Source organism: Pezoporus occidentalis, unplaced genomic scaffold, assembly GCF_034315485.1.
Source record: "Pezoporus occidentalis ecotype Australia unplaced genomic scaffold, CSIRO_AGI_Poc_V1 ctg38, whole genome shotgun sequence".
Lineage (NCBI taxonomy): Eukaryota > Metazoa > Chordata > Aves > Psittaciformes > Psittacidae > Pezoporus > Pezoporus occidentalis.
The window spans coordinates 3,030,160-3,056,408 of NW_026915702.1; the positions used below are offsets into that span (position 1 = coordinate 3,030,160).

Here is a 26,249-nt window from a genome sequence, read left to right on the forward strand (position 1 = left end):
AGATCTTTAGGTGTCTGAAAGAAAGAGTATAAAAGAGAATGCAATTAGATCACTATTCAGTAAGGATTGGGCAGAACTTGGAGATGATCTAAGAATAACCCAAAGCTAAATGAAAACTTGCTTTCAATAAGGGTAGTAATATCAAATATGGGTATAAAAAAATTATTAATAACAATAGACTTGTACAAGCGAAGTATCTGCATCTGATTTAGAAAGAAAAAAACAATACAGAGTTTGATAACTTCAACTCAGAAAACACAACTTTCTTCAACCCAAAATAGAGGCTTATACAGCTACCTAAAAATATGTCTAAAAGAGAGAAAATAGGTATCTCATTTAATTCAGAATAAGTCTGTTTATATATATGCTTGAAGTGATTTACTCTTCACATATGCTTGATTATTTGAAACCTAAAAGGCTACTTTACACTAGATGCCTACGTTATGTTTTGCTAGATTTAGGTGGAGTGTCTTTACAACTTCAAAGAAAAAAAAAACAGCCCTTAAAACATCAAATTAAATCAACTGTGAGATGACTCTGAAGACAGGTTCATCAAAGATAAATACACTTACTTGTACTAATTTGTTGTTATTCATTTCTTCAGACAGATGAAATGTTGTAGAGCAAATGTGACTGGACTTCAGTAAAATATTTAATATAGTGATATAAGATGCTATTAGTCAGTTAAAGAGTTAGGGCTGGACAGGTATTAGCACACATCTTATAAAATAAATAAAGAAAGGAGAGAACTGTGCTTGAAGAGGGGCTTTTTTTTAGAATTCCAGAAGACTTATTCATGGAATGTATTTTATTTAATAGACAACTCATTTATGGTCTTGGCATAAAAACAATCAGCATGTGAATGAAATAATCAGATAATGCACAAATTTAAGGGTGACCTTAAGAAAAAAGTCTTAGACTGAAATAAATTTATTTAAATTATAATAGCACTGAATGTTTAGTTTCGGACAGAAAGTTGTGAACAATAACAAACAACTGTTAAAAGCTGCAGCTGATTTTTAGGACCCACTGGAAAGGAGAAAATGGAAGAGAAATTATTAGCTAGATAGCTGAATTGGCTATGGAAAGAGAAAAAGAGGCTCCTAAAATCTGTAAAAAGTATTTATAATAGAATTGGGAAATACTAGTATATGAGGTGTGGGTAAGACTGAATCATAGAGCCATGGATTCTAGGGTTCTTTGAACTGTGAAATACTGTTACAGAAGGCATGAGTAATACTGTTAACAGATGCCAGCCCAGTGTCAGTGAGGATGCTGAGCCCTACTTCCCATATGGAGTGCTAAGAAAAGCTTCATTATCACCTACTAGGACCATGGACTGGGACTCCAAGTGAAAAGGTAGAAATTTTGTGCAGCTTTGTAAATCTCCTCTAGCTTCCTCTTTCTGAGACCAGAACCCACAGCAAAGCTCTGTGAACACATGGTGCCCCTGCTGCAGTTCAAGAGCCAGAGTTACTGACATTTACTCAGGAAAAAAACCTAAAGCAACATGATCCGAAAAAAGGTCTCAGGTTGGTGGTGCATATGGCTCACAGTACAAGTGTGTGGTGCAGTGTCTTCTCCTTTCCTCCCACTCATCACAGCTCATGCCATAGAAAAATCCTGTTTGAACTATGTAGTAGCAAGCTGCTAGTAAGCAGCTGCAAAACTGTAAATTTAGGAATATGACCTCAGCTAAAAATGATAAGCAGCAAAAGAAAATGAACTTTGGGGGACAAAGAACCTATTTCTGTAAAACTGTATCCAGGAATAAGGTCAGGAGAAAGTTAAATAGCAGAATATATTTTATTACAAAATTATTTTCCCAAAACAGACTTTGTGTCAGAGTTTGCCGTATGGCATCAGCGAGTCTTAGAAATGAAACAGCATGAACATGTCATTAAAGTGTGACCAGAAGAATACAGCCACAACTATGCTGATAGAACGTATTTCCAAACAATGGTTAGGTATAAACAGCAGGAAGTCCATTTTAGTCCATGAGTTACTGTGCACTAAAGATCAGCAGATGAGATAGATTCTTTCTATTCTTTTCTTTTTTTCCATTTTTTGTTTTTCCCTATGGCTTTGTATTTAGTGTCATTAGCCTTTAGAGGGACTTCTTTTGTATCATTTACCTGAGTTTAAGTGTAATAAGTTTTAAGTCTTACATACACTTTCCTGAATATCTACAATTTCTCTTCTGCTTTACAGAATTGCATTAATGCATTCTCAAGGGCAATTTTAATGTAAAACAAAGGAATATGTACAGCAACCTTAGATCTGTAGGGGCTTTTTTTGCCTTTCGTTTGCGCTTCAAGCAAGGTTACAAAGTTTAATATAATTAAGGGTAGATGAGGATGATAACAGCAAATAGGTTGCTATCATCATAACAACAGGTAAACAACAGACCTCTTCTATCTTATTTAAATTCCCAATATTGTACTTTTGTGATGAATTTCATTTATATTTTTTCCTGAGGCAGTGGTCTTCAAATATATTAAAGTAAATGAGGAAACCACCAATTTCATCTTTACAGGTTATTGACACATTTTCCTGAGAGACATAATAGTTTTTCAGCCTTCTAACAAGCTTCAGTGATAAGAAGGGACTGTTACAACATTTGGAGATATTTTTTTTCGTTGAATAATACTTATCATTTTTATAGAGTTACAATCATAGAATCATAGAATAGTTAGGGTTAGAAAGGACCTTAAGATCATCTAGTTCTAACCCCCCTTCCATGGGCAGGGACACCTCACACTAAACCATCTCACCCAAGGCCTCGTCCAACCTGGTTTTGAACACTGCCAGGGATGGAGCATTCACAACCTCCCTGGGCAACCCATTCCAGTGCCTCCCAAGAATGCTGAACCATTAAAAAAATTATATTCTGTATTTAGAACTTAAGTAAATGTTACATTAACGTCTGATCCATACAAATATATGTGCTTATCTTCTACAAAGAAATAAAAAAATGTTGAAAAAATGAAACTTGGATATGTGCTTATGCCTTTATATTGGATCTTCTTATAAACACAGAGAACATGCCCAGAGGTCATTGACAAGAGTTGTATATTGCAAATAGTTATATTTTCAATAGAATTTAGGTGACTGAGATTAGATCAAAGTTATTTTCCAACTTGGATCGGAAGTAAGGGAAATGATTGCCTATTGTGTATGGATACTTTTGAAGACTTTAGCAAGATCTCAATTTCTAAACAATTCTGAAAAAATCTTAGCATGCACTGTGTTTTTCAAATGAAACTGTGCTACCTATCATTAAATATAAGCATGTTGCTTATTACTTGAAATGACTTCATAGAACCATAGAGTCATAGACTCATACAATGGTTTGGGTTTGAAGGGACCTTAAACATCATCCAGTTCCAAGCCCCCTGCCACAGGCAGGGACACCTTCCACTAGACTAGGCTGCTCAAAGCCCTGTCCAAGCTGGCCTTAAACACTGCCAAAGATAGGGCATAAACTTATTGTTTAAGTGTTTTTTTGGTGGTGTTCAAATAATTTAATGCTTTATGTGTGGATATTGCTAATGAAAATTTTGGTTTAGTGGCACATTTTTCACAACACTAATAAACTATGAAGAAGTTGAATATTTTCTTGGAGACAAGTATTGAAACCTTTACTGCTGTAAGTGTGGTGGGAATATTTGTGCCTTTTTAATAGTTAAAAATATTGAAGACAATAACATCTTAGAGCTGCTATTAGGCCCATATTATATAAATTCTTATTTAAGAATAATTTCAACGGCTTTTTATTTTTCCTAATCTTATCTGAATATTAATACTGTTGACATTATTACTTATGAATGATAACAACAATCCATTTTCATGCTTTGAGATGTGTATTGTGAACTGGAAGACTCTGAGGGATCACATACACTATGTCACATGCTCAGTATTAGAATTATTCAGAGTCCCACATTTTTTGCCAGAGTCAGCAGAAAAATGCCATTCAAGATAAGTAAATGATTTCATTTAAAACTAATATTTTTAGTATCAGAAAAATATTTCAGAACAATTAGCTAATGGATTTAAGGCAGTGGAAAACATATCTGTAACCCTCTTGTGGGGCTAATTAACTCCTTTGCGTTACTTTGATGTGGTTTTGTAGTCTAGATTGTTTAATATTGTATTATGCAATTCATCCTGTCTACATTATAGAGTGGAAAATATAGCACTATGCCTACAGCAAAAAAGTGAGTGAGGTTATATTGGCATGTCAAGGTTGATCCTGTAGTGCACTCAAGATTATTATTAATTTCTTCAATTAAAAAAGTTGGCTATTGCAAACAAGGTGGTGACTTACCACATAGTTGAAGTGAGAAGACAAAGGTTAGCAGAGGCGTATTAAACTATTTCATGCTTTAGTTGAGCAAAGTTTTATACTATTATGGTTTATAATATAGATAATATGCACAAGAAGGTGAAAAGCTTTAAATTCTAAATAATGGATTCAGAATCACAGCTATTATTTGTAGATTACTCCTTGAGACAGTGTGCAGCTCCCTCCTTACGCTGAGTAGTATATCTAAAGTTGTACTCTAAGCAGGAAGTCTTACATCGAGGCCACATAACCCTAGCAGTTCTGAATGTGTGGGGCACTGGTGACAGAATGAAAAAACAATGAAGCAATGGCTCCAGAACAAGTCACAGTTGCTAAGTTGCTTATAAAAATAACATATTTTTCATGCAACTGTATTGTTTGTGCCTGCATACAGTATCATTTGCTTTATGAATATGCACCTACTGTAGAAAACAGCACAAGGAGATTATGCTGTGTAAAACTGACCTGTGTTCCATCATTTGAAGCAACTATTTCATAGATCATTGCTGTGAACTAGCCTGTTTTGTTACATCCCATATCATGTTTCCCATGATACAGATTTCTTGGTGGCTGGACATGCCTTTATAATGAGATATGGATTAACTCAAATAAAAGAAATTTCTTAATTTTACATTCTTTACTCAAGTGCTCCCTGGATTAAATATTATTATTACTGAGCTATGTGGTCAGCCTACCTATGTCAAAGCAGCTTCTAACTATATTTTAACTGACATATTACAGATATGCTTTACTAAAGCTCTTGTTGATGGTAACTGAAGTTATCTCTACTCATTAACATTACTGTGGTAACATTACCTGTGCTTATTATTGCCCCTTGGCTATGTTGCAACAATGCTTACTTACTATTTCTTCGAAATTAAAGGCAAAGAACCGTGCCTTTTGCTGGACACTTGTGAGATGCTTGGGACAACAGGAACTCTTCTCACTTAGCTCTCTCACTCTGTTGCAGTGTATCAGTTAAATAATAATTCTATTCTGGACTAGAAGAGATATGCAATAAAAGAAGAATTTATCCAAATTAAAACAAACCTACCAGGGGTAGATTTAGCAAAGGTTGCATATAATTTTTAACAGCAAATCCAGAGCACTGAAGCACTGACCTATGATTATACCTAGTATTCAAATTTTTGATGTTGTTCTTGGCAACCGTGAAAACTCCTCCAAATAATATATGGGCATGGTTCAGGAGACAGTACAAGCACCATTCTGTATAGGGGGTTGGATGACGTTATGTAGCTTGGATATGAAGACAATGGAACAACTTAGCTGTATGGATGTATGCCATGTGGCTTTTGAGCCATAAAATGGTTCTATTTAGTAATACTTATGCAGCCAAGGAAACCGTAGCCTTTCACACTGCCAGGAACTACTACAGCATCCTTTTCAAATAGCGTAAGTAGCCACAGCTTCACAGCTGTCCAGGTTATAATTGCATTAGCTACAACTCTTTGTTATTGATGTTATATGTTGTCTTATTTGAGAATAAAAATAAGCAATTTAGATAATGCTGGCAAGTACCAAATATAATTAATGAGTTTTCTTCTGTAATGACTCCTAATGCAGAGCTGTTTGCTATGTTCACTCTTTAGTACAAATGAATTTTAATTCAGCCTCTGAAAGCTATCTCTTGGTTTGTTCATTTACATTTCACAATTAATGGAATGCAGAATAGAGAAAACATTATTCAGAGTGACTTTCCTTCATAAATTTTTATTAAATATCATAAATTTTTTTGATCAAACTCATCCTTACAATTAATTATGCTATAGTTTCCCGCATTCATCAGCATGCAAGAGAAATAGCACCAATTTTGAGCTTTGTGATCACATGAAAACATTTGTCAAGCTGACATTCTGGCTACTTCACAAAAATGCATGAAGTCCAACAACAGTGCAAAAAAAGCTCTTTTATGGTATATAGTCGAGTTTGATTAATCTGTGCATTCATTGTATCTTGACATTTATAGCTATTTGCTTCTTTTATGAGAATTTTTCTCATAGCATTTATATGCAAAAAGGAATTAATCATCATCCCAGTTAGTCACCTTTTTTGTCATTTACCCACCAAAAAGTCTTGGCTTCCCAGGAAGTGTTTCCAATAAACACTCTTGCTGCCATAATATTTGGTTTCTTCACCACACACTCATTTTATATCTCTCTTTCTAAAACTATATTTTGTACCACAGCTTCTATGGAGTGTAACGTTAATAAAGTATTTGAACAGAAAAAGCTATTGGTAGTCTATTTTGCATTTCACATGTAATGAAAATTTCAAATTTAGTTGACATATATGCACTAATGGTGTTCTTGCAATGGAAGAAAATAAAAACAAACATCAGCAGTGTTGGAATCCCATAGTTGTGTTTGACAAACAACTTCAGTGTTAAGTGACAGAGTATGTGGCTGGAGTATATGCCTGGAAGCAAGAAAGAGTAAAAAGAAATTAGTTAAACTACAAAAAGTGAGAGGATCCACTTACACAGAAGCCAAATGGTCATTTTTAAACTATTATTTTACTTCTTCATTCTTCATACGGATAATCTCACAGAGAAGTGCAAAGAGGCGAAAGAACCTGTAAGGGACTGTGACCACTTCTGCGGCTCTCGCCAAGGCTTCTTCAACATTTGACTGCTTCTATTCCAACATTGTAAGTTATGCTCTTTGCACACTAACAACTATCTGTGGTGTTGGCACATATGGCAGAACACAGAGAAGCTGCTGCACGGTGTGCAGTGGGACACATTCATCCAATGGAATAAAAGGACAGAGAATTTTTCAAAACCTGTTACAATACTGCACTGATAAAATTAATGCTTCTCACTAACTATTTCAGAGTGAGAGATCTTTATAGAAACCATAAGCAAATTAACTGTTAGTTTTAAGTTTCATGAGAAAAGACAGTAAACACTTTGGTGTTGTGAGGGAACAACAAAGTATTTGTATCTGTCAAGTGAGCTCATAAAAAATCTGCCACTGAATCTGTCTCTTAAAATGTACCATCCTATCTGTAACTGTGGATGCTTGTTAGTAATAAAAATTATTGCTCACAGCACTAATAATTGATGCTTTCCCAGTAGTCAGTTCATGTTCTTTTCATGACTTAAAAAGTTCTAGTCTCAGTCATCTTCTTCTTGCCTTATTCCCCTTGATTTTTCAAAGGCAAGCTCCCTCTCTCTGCCTTGAAGCTCAGGGGCTTATATCTTTTGAACTTGTAGGTGAATAAAACACCTGGCAAGCAACCTGCCAACCATCAATCAGCTTCCAATTTCAAGGCAGACTTTTAAGTAAGCTGGGCCACTTTTCAGTTTGTTAGCTCACCAAGTCTACCTGTCAGATTCCTATGTGCAAAGCACTGTGTAGACCTGTGCAATTATCTAGCACAGCAACCCCATTCTTGCCATGTAATTAATTGATTTTAGGAGAAGTCCTGATGGTGCCCATTTAACATGTTTCTTCTACTTAATATGTCTTAAATAAACATTACCAAATCTCTTTTTTCTTTTTTAATCCTTTTTCCTCAGTTAAGTCAGCACAAAACCAGAGATTCTCAGCAGCCCTGAAAGTAAAACCTGCTACCCCTCAAGTATAGACTGAAGTGCCCAAATGCGAAGATCAGTTTTAAAATGCTGATTTTATTCCTACCCTGGAATGCAGCTCAGGTGCCACTGTCCACACCATTAGCAACTATATTGTTCCCTGTGCACACATAATTAAGCAAACCCCAATAAAGCCCTTATTGACAGTAACAGACAAGAGACCTTACTGAAGTCATGGCAGTGCATATTTTAATGCCATTATTGCATTTTAATTGAAATTGGTCCCCCCTTAACATAATACACTTAACCTCTAGGTACAATACAGTGTACAAGAGTTTTGAGACTGTTGAATATTAAAAGTGAGTAGTTAGGCATGAAGCCAAAGCTAAGAGTTTCTAGCTCCTGTGAAGAGGAATATCATCCATGGAATTCAAATATTTATAGCAAGTGATTCAGCTTTCAACAATCCTGAACTCTTCAGAAAAAGGAAGTAGATTATATTAATGAATGATTAGTATTCTATTTCTATAGATTTGTATGCATGAGAAAATACATAAGCACTCTAGTACCACCGTCTTGTTTATAATATAATAAAGAGTGTTAAACTGATACTTACAAATCCTTAAGCTTGGTGTGGGTTTGCTATTAGCTAGTTTATTATCTAAAAAACTATAGATCTGTTTGCTGTTCACCATTCACTATTACACAAAGAAAATCCCAGTTTCCACACTTGTTACCAATGGTAGAAGCCGGAGAAAAATACGCTTTCTCACAACAGTTGAAAGCAAATTTAGTTAGATTGAAGTTTGTCAGTCATCAACAAGCTTCCAGATGTCTCCAGCCTCTTGTTTGTGAGTTTTGCTTCTGTTAGACACAAAGTTTGCATAGAACTAGGCAAAATTTTAGAAGGTCAGTTGCTTATGTCAAAATTAATTCATGAAAGAACAAAAGCTAATATACTGTGTAACTAAACACCACCTAACCTAGCCAAATATATGTGTCAAATCATAGGGTCAGCTTAAAAATCAGAAGCACTGACATAAAAGTATTTAAAAGATAATGGAATAAATGAAATTAAATTAAATTGGATTGTTTACTTTTCAATTATTTTTTTTGCCTTCAGGGTCTTCATGGCTCTGTCACATGTTCAGCATCCACAATCCCAAGAGAAACTTGCAGTTTAAAAAACATGAACTTCTCATGTACACTCAACACTGCAGTCATAAGAACTTTCCAAAAAGTATTTGCTGCAACTGTTACATTAAAATGATTAAAGGTGACAATGTTGTGAAACACATTATAAATTGAGTATAGCAATATATTGCACCTGTGTTTGCAATTTTAGCCTATGTAAGAACAACAACCCTTAAGATTCTCCTAATGTTAAGTTCATGAAATTAGAACGATCCAGTCTTATGGAAAATAATAAGACAGCCTTCAGGTCACTTAACGGATTGTCACCAAGCTCTGGTCAAAGAAAATTAGGAAATATAACTAGTTTCTTAAAAAGTATCAGTACACTTTTTTTGTTAATTCAGTATTTTTTGCATTACAAACATTCCTTTAGGCCTCTCTAAAAATTAAAATATAAGGATCCTATAACCATTTAGTTGTCAGAAGAACAGCTGCAAAACAAAAGTATTCTGATTTAAAAAGAAACCAAAGTATTGACACATCAAATATATTATTTTTCTAATCCATATGTGTTAGAGTTGTATTGAAACAACATGAAGTATAACATGGAAATGATGTTACACCCTGAGTCAATGTGCTGCTATGTGTTAATATAAATATCTAAGTTAATCCTCTGACTAGAAATACTTCAACAAGTGAAAAATATTTTTGAATATTCGTACACTTCTCTGCATCTTTTTTGCGCTTAGGGGCTGGTTCCTCTATTAGAGGCATTTAATAAGAGTGAGGATAAGGATAGGTGAAAAAGAGTTTTATCACTGCAGAAAAAGAATTTCACAGTACTGCTGATGGTGCTATTCAACTAATGCTTCTATTGAATCATTATTTAAATTTGCAAGATATTGTTCATAATTAGCAACACAAAGAAAAATTCCATAAATCTACAATAGAAAAGCTTTCCAATTAATAAGACAAAAGCAGACTTTGTCTTCCTCTTTGCTCTGTATGTCATTTCTAATAAAGATTGGATAATAGAAATTCATGCTAAAGCTAATCTTTTCTTTACAATAAAAATGCTCTATAGTGCAGGAAAAATTATAAACATTTTTGCTCTGGCTGTTTCTTAATCAAAGGGCTTATCAGTTACTGTATATTACTGCAACATTCCAAACATTAAATTAAATTATAGACAATAGAATCAAGTACAGTTTACATCTGTGGGGCATTAAAATATGAGGCACATTCAGCAGTTTATTTATTCCCAGTAGAACTATCCCTGCTGAAATAGTGTTTTTAAAACATTCTTTCCTACCAGACTTGGCTGTTTCAAATGCATTCCTCAGGCAATATGCATATTTAGCTTTTAAATGTGACATGTAGAAATCAATGTTGATTTTCTTGGATGGCTTGACTTTTTTTAGTTGTGCTATGGTTTAGGTAACCTTATCACTCCCAGGTTTCAACCCTGATACTGGATCTATACAAACAGCCTGAAGAATGCTTACTCAACAGGGTTACAAACAAGCACCATAGGTCCACCTGTGTTAACATATTTTGAAGTCTTCTGACACTTACTACAAGTGATTAATGTGTAAGGAGAGGACACATACTGTGGAGACTGAACCTGCAATCTTTAGTCTAGACACATGGATCTGTAGAACCTGAAATGAAAATTACACTGGTAGTTCAATGTCAATAGAGCTCATTGCAGTCGTAAAAGAAAGGGCTACAAATACTATAGCAGTTTTGGGTGCACATTTTTTAATTTATCTTAAAATTATTTGATAAATCAGAAGTATTTTGGATTTTAATAGTAGGCATCATATATTCTTGTCCCTAACACTGGAAAATTATTCTTGTAATTTAGATCAGGAGACTGTATATATAAATCAGGAACAGAAATATAGTGCATCAAGAGCCGGATTCTACACAGGTATGAATAAGTGAAACTTATGCGACAATGGAAATAGGCGAACTGAACTCAGCTTCACTCCTACATGACTGGCCCTCAGGATCTGTTTCAACAGTGCAAAACTACTTGCAATTTATAATGCTATCTTTTGCATAATGTTCATGCCATTTTCTTTGGCTGCTATAGTTTTTTTATGCTTGGAAACACTGAAGCAGAACGGCACAATTGAAACTGAATCCATCCATTTCAGCACTGGTTAAGCTATGCTCGAACCACATATATTTCCATTCCTTTTTTTCCCAAGAAAAACCCTTGTTGGATCTCAAAAAAAAAAAAACAAGCAAACAAAAAAAAACAATCAAAAAAACCTTCAATGCTTGCATAGAGTTTGTAGTTTGATGTGAAGTTCAATGTTTATAACTGTGTGTTATGTGACTAGAAGCCCAAATTGGGTGTTATTGGAGGACAAATGAAAGTGATTAAGCATAAATTAATCCAAACTTCTTAGAACTCTTGTGTAATGAAACCTAAATATTTACAGTAATATTCTGGAGACTTGTTCTACTTGTTTTTTTTTCATTTAACGATATAAGAATGACATAAAAATGTAAAAAGGAGGTAGGGTAAATATTTGACATGAAGGGATTCCCTCAGTGTTTTTTGTACAGCTTACTTGAAGCAGAGGATGGTATTTCAAAACTCATAATTCATGTTAAAGGCCTGATGCTTGCATTTTTGGTATAAATGCAAGAACAGGGGCACCTGGACTTAGTAGAATCCATAGCTGCCTTGTCAGTGTGAAAGCATCTCTGCAAAGAGGACAGATTTCAGCAGAAACAACATCTATATTGCTGCCTTACTATAGCAGCACATCATAGAAAACCACCAACAGATAGTGAAAAATAAATTCTTCTAAAGGACTTGCCTTCTGATCTTTGTAACCCTTCTAAGAAGTGCAGGAAAGAAAACAGTGCAAGTTCCACTGAGCTGTAAATTACTGAAAGGAAAATTCTATAGGGAAGAAATTGTAATTGTTCTCAACAGCTATTTAGCATTGTTTATAGCTATTCAGATAATGTTAGTGGCAATGGACAAAAGAACTTATAACCACAGAGAAAATAGTTATTGCCAAATGGCATTAATAACAGCACCAGGTTAGACATGCATAGAAAATGTTTAGATATAAATTAGCTCTGTAAGAATTTTTAGATATTATCTATATTTTCTGTAGTGAAACTAGTTTCAAAGGGCAAAATGAAAGAAAAGTTGCAGAAAAAAGTTGCAGAAAAAAGTTGCAGAAAAAATTGTTGCTTACTGATGGACTGCACTTTCTTTTATGAAATTTACATTTGACCCATAATCTTTTGAAAACACAGATCCTCATTATAGCTATTGTATTTGTACCTTTACCATTAATTTGTTGGTAACACCTTTATTAGCATAGTTTGAGATAGCAAGCAGCCTTGCTTATAAAATGAAAGTTTTGAATTTGTGAAATAAATTAATTTTTTAAATATATGAAATAAAATTTCATGAATGCAAATAAACATACATACACATGCACACAAACACACATTCTGTGGGTTTTCCTCAGATGCCTGTACTCCAGAGAAGATAGATGCAAATATTCTCTTTTATCTTACTGTTACATAGAAATATTTTATTTGGAAAAGTGACACATCCAGCTAATGATCTGGTATAAATATCCTGTGTATTTAGAAAACTGTGTTCTTTAGTGTAAATTGTATTATGGAAAACAAACATGGGGAAATAACCTGGAAGACAGCTATTTCTTTTCCAACTAGTGTTTGGCTATTAACTAAAGTAGATTGTTAAATGTGTCTTCCCATCTTTATTTAATTGGCTCATCTAATAGCTGTTATAGTGCTTGCTTTTGCAGATTATTCTGAAGCTAATAGATCTGTCACATTATTTCTATCCCAATTGTTAATGACCCAATACAATTCCTTATGTTGTCCTTAAAGTACTTGCTGTTTCTTTCGTGATTTTTTTCTTTCAAAAATAAGTATGTATAATTGTGTTTTGCTTTAACAACTTTTTTTTTTTTCTATTGCTTCCAACAGTGGAAAATGGGAAGAAAATATCTTATACTTATCGTACACTCAACTTGCACAAGAGTATGAGATTACAGAAGATGAAATGAAGACCGTTTTGTCTGGTTTTCTTGTGATATGACATACATCATGGCCCATGTGGTCTCTTGGTGCCAGCCATCCACTGATACATAAGAGTTGTTTATGTGACTCTTAGATTGTGAAATATATCCTTCTGTTGAAATCAGAAACTGTTTATATAGATGATATTTGTTTACATGGATAAAGCTATACTGCAATTGCATCTACACAAATGAGAATTTTCTAAGGCTTTTCCTGCTTTTCATTTTTCTCTATAAAGAAAGTTCTCTCACTGCCTTCAGACCAGACACCATTTTACTATATCCTGCAACGGTCAGAAAAGAATAAAATATTCCCAATTCTTTAATTCTTAAAGAGAGAAAATTCTCCTGAACTTCAGTTAAGCTTACATAGCAAGTGGCAGAACTATATAAGAGTAACATTTTTCATTTAAGTATTAATGAAATATAATATAAACAATTAAATAGCTTTCAGTTGAATAATATACAGTTAGGACCTATTCATTCCTAAGTGTACTTACTTCTGACAGTTTGATAAATATATTATTCTATGACAAGCTATTTCATACAGTTCATGTTCTTTTTATGTATTTTCCATTGTATCAGGAATAGAAAATCGCATCCTGCTGGTGTAATGTGCATCAGGTATTACAAAATTAATTTGTCCTTAAATAGCCCCATGCTCATAGTAATGTACAGAATATAAATTTATGTTTCTATTGTAGTCTAAACAAAAACATTGCTCTCAGATTCAGTAATATGGTACTTGGGACATATAGTTCTAATACAATATCTTCATTTTTTTTTCATATTTATATTGAAGGTAATTTGGAAGTAACCTTCCTATCTCAAAAGCCAATATTCAGAAATTTTCTTGTAAAAGGTTTCTGTATGTTGTCTTCTACATGTCTTTTTTTTCTCTACATCTTTCCGTCTCTACATACTGCTATGAAAAATCCATAGCAGCAAAACTAATGAAATACTCTTTTGTCAAAAACTCCTCTGATTTTAAAGGTAGCTTTATTAAAGACTAATGCAGTTTAGAGAGAAGGATGTCATGTGGGACAGTGTCGAACTCTTTACACAATTCATACTAGTTACACAACCATTTATAGCTACCTAATGTTGACTTTTATTCTCAGGTTACACTACTTAAGATCCACTGTTGAGGTCTACCTACTCAATGTTAAATGGCAGAAACATGTCTCTGGTTTTGACTGCTAATATTTGCAAAGTGTTATTGATTCTGAAAGGTTTCAAATGTGTCCCAAGTTATTCAAATAAAGCTTTTCTCTGTCTTTTTCTTCCAAGGCATTTAACTTGGCCAGCATTTCACAATAATTAGGCATACTGGGTAAGAAACGGTAAAAGATAACAAAGACCCTTAAAGATCTTATTTCTATGTATTGCACTTCATTACAGTGCTTAAAATTGCAAGCATTAACAAAGACCAACCTTAGCTTCGGTATAGAATATATTTTGGGTTGGAATTCATCTACATTTAACTAAGTATCTGGTACTTAGTAGACTTTCTTCAAATGTGGAGTATAAAAATTATTAATTTTAGTTTATATGTGTTTAATTTTTTTTTTTATAAAGAGTATTTATAAAGGATTTTTTAATGTAATTTCTGCATGCCTCTTTCTTTTGTACTGGTAAAAAAACCCAGCTGAATAAATATATTAAACTACACACCCAATATTGAACAAAACAAAACCTGAATATGACATATCCCACCTGCAGTATAAAAGCTTGAATTCTTTATAAAAATCTGTCTCATAATAAAAACCATAATTAGAATAGAGCAAATAAACAGATCTTTGATGCATTCAGTTTTCATTATAATTTAAAAGTATTTGGTCCATATCAGGAAAAGCATGATCAAATCATGGATACGTTAGTGCTGGATAACTCAAATTAGGTAGGTCTTCTGAACACACTGATGTTTAACAGCTGATTACTTGTCTCCTTTCTGTGAATTAAACCCTTCCAGACAAGCTATTCTGTTCAATTAAAAAGAAGACACTTTGGGGTATCAATGTACTCATTTCTACATAAATCCATTCACTGTTGTTCAGAGTTGCTGTGCTTTGTAAAACTTGGTTTTATGTCAGTGTGTGAGATGCAGTAAATCTTTTTTAAACTCACCTATGGATTATTATCTCAAACTTTGCATTTGCTGTGAGTAATTGATTTGGCAGAAAAAAGTACATTGAAAGCTTCCTTTCATCTTTTTATTTACTTCCATCTCAATTTTCCCTCTGCTTTTTGCTTTTCTTACAATGTCTCCTTTCTCCTCCATTCTTTTTTTTGTCACACTCTTGATGATTCCAGATAGCCTTACAAATACTGTCAATCACCTGCAATCTTGCCCAAGAGCATATGCCCCTGAAAAGCACATGGGATAGCTCATTTTTATCCATCTTTTTCAAAGGAAATTCAATTTAACAGTCATTTTGAATAGCATAAAACCCTGACTTTAGGCATCTTCATTTTAAATGAAAGCACCAGATTCTCTTTCTGTCAAAACACTGGATCTCTGCAGAGGAAGAATTCTACCCTTCCCACACTGGTGTGGTAATAAGCATGTAGTAAGTGGTACACCTTAATAAATCAAGGCCTCAAGAGACTGGACTGTCTGTGTTTCATCAGAAGAAAGCAGTGATTATTTGAAACATATGTACCTTCTAAACTTGCATTTTATAAATCAATTCTTCCTTGTTAACACTATTAAGATATAAAACATAATGCAAAACATGTTCTGTGAGTATAATTTATGGACGACATTTCTTTGTATACTTACTTCCTTAGGAATACATTGGGTGAAGCAGATAATATGCTCAAAGACTATTTCATGGATGCCTGTGTCATCCTTAGACTGGAACAATTTCATATTAAAAAATTTGTAGAATCATAAAATCATAGGATCATAGAATAATACAGTGGTTTGGGTTGGAAGGGTCCAGGAAGATCATCTAGTTCCAGTCCCTTTCCACCTTTCTTGTAGGTACTGAAGGCTTCTGTAGGTACTGAAGGCTGCTCAGTCTTCCTGGAGCTTCTCTCCTTCAGGCTGAAAAAGCCCAACTCTCTCAGCCTCTTCATAAGAGAGGTGCTCCAGCCTTCTGATCATCTTCATGGCCTCCTCTGGCCTTACTTTAATAGGTCCACACCTTTCTGTTGGGGGCCCTGGAGCTGGAAGTAGGACTGCAAGTGGGGTCTCACGAGAGTGGAGTAGGGAGACAGGATCACCTCCCTTGACCTGCCAGTCATGCTTTTTTTGACAAAGCCCAGCATACTGTTGGTTACACGAGTAAACATCATTCTATCTTGGACTGAGACCTGGGAACTTACAGCAATGGTATTTTCATAAGCATTGAATATGGTTTAATGCCTTCTAACACAACTACGTATTTAAACTGCATTGCAAGAGAACACTTTGGAGTTATGTACACAGTTTCTGAGAACAATCACACTGGAAAGCTAAACAATAATAAAATCCAGAAATTGGTAGGGTCACAGATACTACTGTCGCAAAGCAGTTGGCATTTCAACTACCACTGTTGTTAAGTAGGCATTATAAGTGCTTTCAGCTGATTTAAAAATAAGTTTTTTTCTAAGACACTCTGCCAATTGGCCATCCTTAGCCGACAGGTTTGATTAAATATCAAAAATACCAAAATTTTATTGCATTTGATTGAGTTTTTTTAAGCATTAGTCACATTAAATTATCAAATATTTTTTCTTGGACTGGCATGGAATTCTGGAAATGTATCTTAGAATTGCAGTAAACCAAGCTTGTATGAAGATTCTGTGTGATGATTTTTAGTTTGATGTACACTGTAGAATATTCCAGAAAGATCTAGAAACATGAAATACTGTGTAAGCATACACTTTTCTAGCAGTGTGTAGGCTTTAACCATGACACACACATATCAATACTATAAACCCTGGTAGATTTGTAATGGTTATATTTCTGTTGTTTAGTAACTGAAACCAGATCAGTTATAATGGGGCTAACTAAATATGTTAGTTTGCCAGCAGGGAAGAAAAGCTAAATATTTGCTAGATGTGACAGAGTATATGTATGTCATAGTATATATGTGATATATAAAAATTTGAAATGGAAATATCGAGGATTAAGACATGATCTAACATGATTAGCTGTGTTAAAGACTTTCAAATTCCACTGAAATTTCTCTGCCAGAAGATGAGTAGAATTAGAGGAAACAAAAATACACCCTATGATTTATTACATGTCCAAGTTATAGGGTTTTTTTCAACTGTCTTAGAAAAAAGAGAGATGAAAGTTTTGTATTTCATACAGATTGAAAATATTCTTGTCTCCCTGTACCTTTTAATTTCAGAAACTTTTGCCTCTGTAATTTGAGCAAACTCAGAGGGAAAGTTCTTTGAAGTTTTCACTATAATTTAAACTTCATCACTAGATCCATACATTTGGAGGAAGAGCATCAAAGTTATTCATGTACTTTGCTGCACCAACTCCCTTCATGAAGCCAATTACATTCTCCAAATATAGCTAGATAGCAAAACTACCTGCTGGTAAGAGGAGAGGTTGAATCGTGTGAGAGTAGTTATGGACTAACGGGATTTTGCTTGTCATTACTAGACTTTGCTTTCTGTCTCCTACACTGCCAAGTTTCTGAGGCATCTGCCTGGCAGCCACACAGATAAAACCTCAAGCAGTGAGAGTTCATACTTCAGTCTCCCTCACAGCCTTTTAAGTTTACCTCCTACTGGTTCATGATCCCCAAATAAGGCACTGAAATATCTTAGGAACTCTGTTTTAAAAGTATAGTGGCAACTTTCATCATCACTACTACCAAGATGTTTTAGTTAGCTTGAACTTAATTCTGCCTTGTCTCAGATTTTGTTAGGGAATCTCTGGTGAGTTTACACTGTGTCCATTTCTATTGTTCAGCCAGTTAAGTAGTTTTCTGTTTCACCTGAGTTAGTGCATCCTTACCCTATGTGTCAATCACTATCATGACTCTGTTATTATTTTCGAAGCAGTATAAATGAGCGATGGCTGTGAGCATAAGAAAGCAGTAAAAATTGCTAATAAATTCTCTTATGTTCAGCAGCATAGGTGTTTTTTTTTGGGGGGGAAGGGGGTGAGTTTGTTCCCTTTTATTTTTTTCTACTGCTTAAGAAGATTTCTGCCTCCTGTTATCAATTTTATATGGAATATTGCTAGTTAGAGGTTTTAACCTTGTCAGAAAGATCCAACCACTTGTAAAATTATATTTTTGTACTTCTGATGGATGACTCTAGGGTACCCTTGAATAGCAATCTGCCTTAAAGTACTGGTGCTTTACAACTGAAGGGTACTTGCATTGTCTGATCTTACTATCAACCTGAAGTTTATAAACTGTGTCACAGACATTTCAGGCTCTCCCCTATGTCTCCTTTTGGTTTTCTGTTTCTGTCTCTTCCTTTTCACATGGTTAACTTGTCACTTGTCAGCTATATAGCAAACAGCTGAATTAACTAAAATTACATAAGGCTCACCAAATTCTTATAAAACTTATTCCACTGTAATATTTATACTACCAGACTATGCTGATAATTGGAAACATAAGATGTCATTCAGGTCTTCACATTGCCTAGACTTTATATCTGTGGCCTTTTACATTATTGATGGGGACAGAAGGCAACCCCAGTCATTACCTCTTCCTGTAAAGCAGCACTGAACCGTCCACCTTATGTACTCAACATGTTCAAAGTGCCAGACTCATTTGTCAGTGCCCTGCATCTGGAAAACATCTTTGCCAGAAGAATGTTCTCCAGCATGAAGTGGTGTGGGAGGTGAGACTATATTTCTGTAGAATTTAAAAGGGGAACCAAAAATTTTTGTGGGGGCAAAAAAAGCAAAAACAATAGATTTGTGCAGTTGTGATGATGTAATGCTATGGAAAACAGAGCAGAACAACAACAGCTTTGTCATTTCCTGGAAAAAAAAAAAAACAAACCTGTAGCGACATTTATCTATATTCAAGGTTCAAAGTTTTATCTTAGTCATTATGTGCTTGGTTTCTGAGAACCTGTTATAAACAAAATCTCACTGAACTCTGGCTGCTCTAGAGCACCAATTATGGTTTTGCATTCAATTTCCTAAGCATATTTTAGTTATCGGGACTTTTTATTTTAAAATATCAAAATAATATCATAAAAGGTTGTTGTTTTTTTTTTGTAATAGAAATTTCTGTTTTAACACAAGCTTAGAAGTTAGAAAGAATTACATACTGATGATTAAAACATTGAAGAAATCAGCTATTATGAATATAATTACCATTGCTTGACAAATGGCTAACAGAATCCATTTTGTCAAAGAGTATTTAATATGAATATGCTCACCATAGCAGATGTGCTATAAGAGAAAATGTATTAAGCAAGATCAGTCTGATTATTTGCCAGCAAGCTCTGGCAGACAGATAACAGACCCCCAGGTTTGTTCTTGGCATTTAAAGCAGCAAGAAGTAAGATTTGTTCTCTTATGAAGTGTAATCTGGCAGCCCAAACTTGCTTTAAGGCTTTCACAAGTAAGTGAAGTGCCATGAAAGAATATGTAAATATTGAAACAGTCTTTCCTTTGTTGAGTAAAATATTCTTTGTACTATAATGGTGTGGGTTTAGTTGTGATGTTGAGCTTTTAGATTAAAAAAGCAAAAAACTACTTTACAAAAGTTGAATAACATTGCCACAAATCTGGGATCAGTACACTGAGGCTACTCTAAGCTCTACTTTTACCAAAAGACAGAAGCAGGAAAGGTCTTTTCTTTTTTGTTGTGTGTGTTGAGCACTTACTTACAATATATTCTCCCTGAGCAATCCATTTTTTTATTCCTTTACACAAGATCTTTACAGAGAAAGAACTTTTTGTCACAGAAAGCTATAGAAACTCAATAAGAGGAAGCATTTTACTCAGCTGAAAACTTTAGCCATTCCCATGTAAGAGAGGAATCAAGGGTTTCTGGTCCATGTGCTGGAACAGTTTATATAGTTTATCCACTGTTTAATATAAAATGCATAGACTATTTTGGGCACTAGAGCCAGACTTTTTTCCCAGAAAAGCAATTTAGCTACTATATTAGAGTCATGCTAGTGCTTGTTCGGTCTTCCTGAAGCTTGAATATTTTGTTGCACAGCTTCAACAGGAAATGGAGAAAGCATCCATCCTTCCCTACCAATCTAGTAGCTAATAGCTTGTGATTAAACCTCTTGATGGAAAAGGAAAGATCTGAGTTTCAATCCATTTAGAAAAGGAAATTGAACTCATGTCTGCTGTTTCTCAGGTGACTGATTTAGCCACTGGTATATTTCAAACAACTGTAGTCAGCACTTTCTCTGGCCAGGATCTGGCAATTGTAGTTGCACCTGATCTTTAAGTGAGCTAAATGTGCTCAGCATAAAAGTAGCTATTAAAGCATAGTACTAGATAGAAGAACAACTGCTTTTTGGGTTATGCTCAAGTTTAGGCTCTGATCTAGAAACTGGATTTTTCAAATTAAGGGTGTCATCATGATCAGGAGCACAACTCTTGACACATTGAGGGGTCTGCATTCACAAGGTGACTCTTGCAAGCATAAGCTTCTTCAAGGTAACTGAGGGTAGATTTGGGGGGAAATTGCTTTTCAGTTACTGATGGTATCTCAACACTGCAGAGTGCAACAATCAATGAACTAATAATTCACTAAATGGCTGTGCAACCTGTGGCTGCAGCAGCTCAAGTCTGGAAAAAGAACAGCTCCCTTCCTGCAGTGCTACATCAAAGTCAATCAGTTTTGAAGGGGCATACCACTACATGAATGCCATCCTACTGCTCCAAAACTTGGGTCACTTACAACATGGTGAGATTCACTTGCCTAGAAATGACAGCCACTAGTGCCATTTAGACTCCCAGATATCCCACCCATTCTGCTGGTATTCAAATGGTGCTGTATTCTATTTGCCTACACTATCCTTATATCTCAGATACCCTACAATGTCCAGAAATCCTACTATCTTTCAAAGGAACTACATAACACTACTACATTTGTGTTTCAGTATCAAAATCACTCCCCATATCCTACTGCTTGGTGTTTTCCAGCCCTTCTAGATGTCAGGTTCATTCCTGTGCTTGTCTCTACACTCACAGCAAAAACCATGCCTGTACAGCTTTGCTGGGGGTAGTCCTAGAAATATCCCTTTTTACAAGCTTAATCTTGAAAGCTGTTTAATATTCTCAACTTTCATTTAAGACAATGAGAGTTACAGGTGTACTTTGCAGGACTGAGTCTTAAGTGAGTAGTTACCATTTTACATGATGAGGTAGAGAACTGTTCATCGTGCCTTGTGTTCTTATAGAGAATATGTGAGTCATATCTCTGATCTAAAAGAAATACTGTTTTATTTATGAAAAATTTCCCCTCAGGGCAACATGGAAATAAATCAGGGGCACCTACCACAGTATCCTTTTGTGGGTTGTGCATAACTAGAATTTAAAACGCAATGCTTTCCACTCCAAGAATGACTCAAAAATAAAATACATTGGGTGTTTTATATTCTTACAACTAAAAAGTAGCTTTATTTAGGACCAGAAGAATATTTCTAGCCCCGCCTCCATTCATTTCTAATCTGATCAGAAACAAACAATATTCTTCTGAAACAGAAATCCGCTGGATTTTTTTGGCAAGGGAAGCTTGCTGTGAAAGTGCCCTTTCCACATTGCTATGTAGCTCTGTGCTGAGTATACTGCTCTCAAAAGGTTATCTGCCCACTGGCCAGTATGCACGACTTAGACAAAAAGGACTTTTGTTCATCTCATCACGACGTTTCTTTCGGTGACTTAGTTTTTCCATTTGTTAAACGAGGCCAGTCACACGCAGGTACAAAGTGTTTTGGCCTCTACAGTTAAAAAATGTTACAGAAAGCCTAGATATTAACATTTTTCTCCACAACTCTTCAGTAGATTCTTTTTGAAGATCACTCAGGAAAGCCCTGAATTGTGAGACTGAAGTTTTAGTATGACTCCTTTGATATAAATTTTATCATTCAGGGAAACAGTTTTCAGAAAATAATTTTCAGCTTCTGTGAACCTGAACAAAACCTACTTAATAAATGGAGCAAAACGCATTTATCCTATTACTAAATTCCATTATCATCACATACAAAATATAAATAACAATTTAATATTAAAAGAAAGTTTTGCTATTGGTTGAATTAAATTAATAACCTTATTGAATGTTAGATTTGTTGCCTTGGCTCAAGATGTTTCTTCTCTTCCCTATAATTTAGAATGTAAGATATCTCATGAGGTAAATTGGTTGAGCTAATACTTTTGTGGGCAAGGTAACTACAAATTCAAATATAGAATTCAAATCTCATTTGTTTGGAACACTTTTTTCTCAGCGAACGAAAGAAAATTTTCAACAGTGATTATGAATGTTGGTGGTTTAGTATTTGGGTGCCTTATGAGGCTCCATTCTCAATTTGAACATGCACATTAATTTCTAAAAATCATGGCATATGAGGATGACATATATGGCATCCTAAGTGGATGTCATCGTTGTAGACCCATGTGAAGACAGTCTCTGACAAAGGGCAATGGGTTCAAACTTAAACAGGAGAAGTTTAGATTGGATATAAGGAGGAAGTTCTTTACCGTAAGGGTGGTGAGGCACTGAAATGGGTTGCCCAGGGAAGTTGTGAATGCTCCACCCCTAGCGGTGTTCAAAAACAAGTTAGACAGAGCCTTGGGTGACATGATTTAGTGTGAGGTGTCCCTGCCCATACAGGAGGGTTGGAACTATATGATCTTTAAGTCCTTTCTAACCCTAACTATTCTATGATTCTATGTAGGACAAGTCCTCTTGCAGAAGACCCGCTGTAACCTGTGTGTGGCTGATAAGGTGCAGCATGGATGAATGAACATAACTGCTGGTGTGGCACATGAGCAGGAGCCTCCACCCCAAAATGGATGAGGGCGATCTGCTGTCTTCAATAGCTCTGGGACTAACCCACTTCTTCCAATATCAGCTGCTGGGCCTGGGCCACATCCTAACAATTGAAAAAGTTATGCTTAGGGATAGCTGTGAGGATAAGCTAATTTAGTTTCTTTACTAAAACTGGTTTCTTCACAATACAAAAATTTGCCGCAACAAACATAAGAACATAGTTCCTTTGCCCTAGTCTCAGCTCCGCTGTTTTGGAGCAGTCCTAGAGTACTGCCTGTAATTACCTCTTTTTGGGCTTCCCAACAGCAAAATGTTTTTCAGCCTCTCTGACCTGCTGCAAGCTGGGGTGTGCTCTGCACCATCTACTCCAGAGCGCAGAAAGACCTCAGTGCTTGCCTCGTCTTCCTTCCTAAGGCCTGATTCCAAGTTTCTGCAACATTACCCAGGATGAATTTCCCTTCTTCTGTGGGAATGACTTTAACCTGGATCACTTTGTAGCTAATCCCCAGCTCCCCTTATCTGGTCAGCTCATTTCTGGACAAAATCTGTAATCACTTGGAAACTGGTGAATATGCATTTTGCAGATTTCATACTGTTCTCACTGAATTTAGCGGCAATATTTTCAGCAAACTGAGTGAAGACAGTGCTGGGCTTAAAACCAGCAACTCCACCCCCAAAAAAAGTTAAACCAGAAAAACATTCTGTACTGTGTGTGCAGTAAAAAGCTGTAGTTTGACATGCCTGAAGGAAAGACAACAAGAAAATTTCCAGTAATTAATTTCAATTTCCATCACTTCATTCATTCGTTCCATTTGCAATTATGTCTTAAGTGATGTTTTTTCCTTTTCAGAAAACATTAAGGAGAAAACTTATTTTCATACCTCCCCATCTCATGATATTTTGAGCAGAATTTATGATGTCAAGATTTATACACAAACCTCCTGGAGAGCTGGCTCATTTTGAAAATTATTCCCAGGTGTTTTGTGTCTCTTTCTTACTCAAAGATTATACAATCAGCATTTTAATGTCTTACAACTTCTTGTCTAGTTCCCTAGGAGGATATGAAAATGAAGCTGTGAAAGCTAAGCTGTTTGGTATTTATCACACACACTCTGCTTGTGTTTCAGAGCTCTGGGATTTAAACAGGACGTCAGTCTTTCATAGCCCATTTGGATATCTTGGTCTTCATATAATGCTGCTGGATGAGTATCAAGAACGACTGTTTGTGGGAGGAAAAGACCTCTTGTATTCCCTCAGTTTGGATCGAGTCAGCAACAACTACCGAGAGGTGGAGTAAAAAGCTATATATTTTAGTCACTTCATGTCATCATCTGTAGCACAGAATGTCTGAGTCTGCATGACAAAAAGGGAGATAATGGAGGTTTGGTAGGTGGTTTGTGCATGTACATTAAGGTCATGTTTATATTTGAAATAAATACACTAATTACCATTTTTCTCCCCAGTAATAACCCATAAGGCTCACTCTAGATGAGGGGATCTGGAGGTCATATAGCTATTTCTCACTGACTTCCAGCATGTCTATGATTGTTTAGACCATTTCATATTCTGTGCATACCTGATTTCTGTATCTCTACTATATTATCAAGGAATAATTTCTCTCTGGTGTTTGTGGGGGACTTTTGCACAGCAGAAGAGAAAATCTAAAAAATCATTAATAAATAAATAAATACATGCATACATACATAAATAAACAATCAACATGTAAACTGCAAGAGGTTTTCAGTAGCAGCAGCTAATTTTTAGCCTTCTTTAGGAACTGGATTTTACACTGGCTCAAGCCAGAAGTGCTATGAAGAAGCCTACTCAGTAGTCTGTGGGAGAAAGGTGGTTTAAGTCATAATCCTACCAGAGATCTCAGTAGGTCTTAGAAACCACAACTGATATGCAGGCTAGCAGTTGGAGAGACCAGAGTCAGAACCCATGTGAGTGTTGGCTTCCTTGCTCCCTTCCGCCTTTGGCACCTGGGATTGGAAGTATTTGGTGGCAAAGGAAGCTGGTAGGAGCATTGCTCTTGCCTCAACAATCTTAACTATGGGTAAATGATGTCTTGAATTATTTCAGTCTTTTCCTTATATATTTTGGCTTTTTTTTCTAATGTATTTTGATGTATCTTCATTCATTCTCAAATTAATGAATGAATGAGAAAGTGAGTCATAAAACAAAGCCCCTCTGGAGAAATATGATATACCTCACTGATGTTTCAGATTCTTTTCTTTTTGCCCCCTTGCTGTAAATGAATAACCCTATTTTCACGCCAGCGCTCTGGTCAACTTTACCATAAGCAACCTTGCTTATCTCCAAGTATAGTTAGCATGTTCCACTACTGTGAAAAGATCCAATATGCTTTATCCTTTTTATAAACATTTGGGAAAGGCAATCCTAGATATGTGGAAAATAATATATTCAGGGAGGCCATTTGAGAATTTATCAACCTTTAAAAAAAATAAATAAATAAACTCACCAAGCAGCAATATTACATATATGCTGAGCTTTGCTCCTGTACAGTGAGATATGAGTTAATTCTTTTTCCATTTGATAAAAATTATTTATATCCTGTGACAAGATATTAGAGCTCAGGGATATGAAAAAATTTAGGAAGCAGTTGTTTCTATAAAATAAGTTTTTCCCCCCCTCTCTTCTTCCCCATTTGGAAGTAAACCTGTATGAGGAGACATGACAGGATAGAGCACTTTATGTTTCTGTCCGACTACATTGTCCCATCTGGACAAACTCTTGAAGTTCATTTCTTTCCTTCTTGTTTTTAGATGGAAAATCAGCCATTTACTCTGAAAACATTCTCTGTCTTGAGACCTATGTGCAGAGTATGACTAATTGATGGAAGCGCTTCTTGCCTGCTTGCCTGCTTTTATGATGTGCTAAAGATGAGAAACTGGAATAAATGGAGCTTGACCTCTCATGTTTAAAAACGACCTCACCGGGGCTTAGCTCCCTTGAATACAAATGTCATGATCCTTTTTTCTTTTCTCAGTGCTCACTCAGTGCAGATCTCATTCTGTGATAGCCAGAGAAAACTTGATTGTTCTACAGTACTATCAGCAAATGTGTGGAATGAGACATTTCTTTTATATGAGAGCTTAATTACTGAGATACATTGAGGGAAGTTCCTGGTATTGAAAGATTGGTTGATTTATTATTACCACTGTTCTTTCATA

At 35.3% G+C, this 26,249-nt stretch overlaps 1 protein-coding gene across 2 annotated transcripts in view; it reads left to right on the plus strand.

Annotated features, from left to right (window-relative positions):
* Positions 1-26,249, plus strand: part of SEMA3E (semaphorin 3E) — a 142,881-nt gene that overhangs the window by 45,732 nt on the left and 70,900 nt on the right. The window contains exon 2 of one of the 2 annotated variants that reach the window (XM_062631952.1): positions 24,183-24,343. The exons of the other annotated variant lie outside the window; for it this stretch is intronic. Coding sequence (XP_062487936.1) covers positions 24,183-24,343 — 161 coding nt within the window. The remainder of the gene's footprint in view (positions 1-24,182; positions 24,344-26,249) is intronic. 2 annotated transcript variants of the gene reach the window in all.